General features: G+C 42.8%; 1 protein-coding gene across 1 annotated transcript; it reads left to right on the top strand.

Annotated features, from left to right (window-relative positions):
* Positions 1-3: 3 nt before the first annotated feature.
* Positions 4-459, top strand: LOC104774971 (2-isopropylmalate synthase 1, chloroplastic-like; the record flags this gene model as incomplete). The annotated part of the gene is made up of 3 exons (XM_010499320.1): positions 4-63; positions 156-301; positions 425-459. Coding segments are annotated over 3 exons (241 nt in total), but the record flags the coding sequence as incomplete, so codon positions are not given.
* Between the last annotated feature and the right edge of the window lie 6 nt (positions 460-465).

Genomic DNA, 465 nt, shown 5'->3' on the forward strand with positions numbered 1-465 from the left:
GCCTGTTCTATGGGAACCGGGCCTGTCGATTCAGCTTACAAGGCAGTCGATCTTATCGTAAAGGTGCTTTTTATACACAATTGAGGCTCTCTCATGTACAGATAAAATTCACCTATGGATTATCGGTCACTTAAAAACCTTTTTTTCCTCTATAGGAACCAGCGACGCTGCTTGAGTACTCGATGAATGCAGTAACAGAAGGCATTGATGCTATCGCTACGACTCGAGTTCTCATCCGCGGAAGCAACAAATACTCATCTACAAATGCAATAACCGGTGAGGAAGTTCTAAGGACCTTCAGGTAAAAATCCTCTCTCTCCATATCTCATTCAAACCGGATCGATTTAGCCGCATGTTTTTTTTTTTTGTTATTCTTGCTCGAGTAGTAGTTATAACACGCAACGGGCTGTCTTGTGTTTGGCAGTGGAACGGGATCAGAAATAGATATTGTGGTGTCAAGCGTCA

Source organism: Camelina sativa, unplaced genomic scaffold (assembly GCF_000633955.1).
Source record: "Camelina sativa cultivar DH55 unplaced genomic scaffold, Cs unpScaffold07369, whole genome shotgun sequence".
Taxonomy (NCBI): Eukaryota; Viridiplantae; Streptophyta; class Magnoliopsida; order Brassicales; family Brassicaceae; genus Camelina; species Camelina sativa.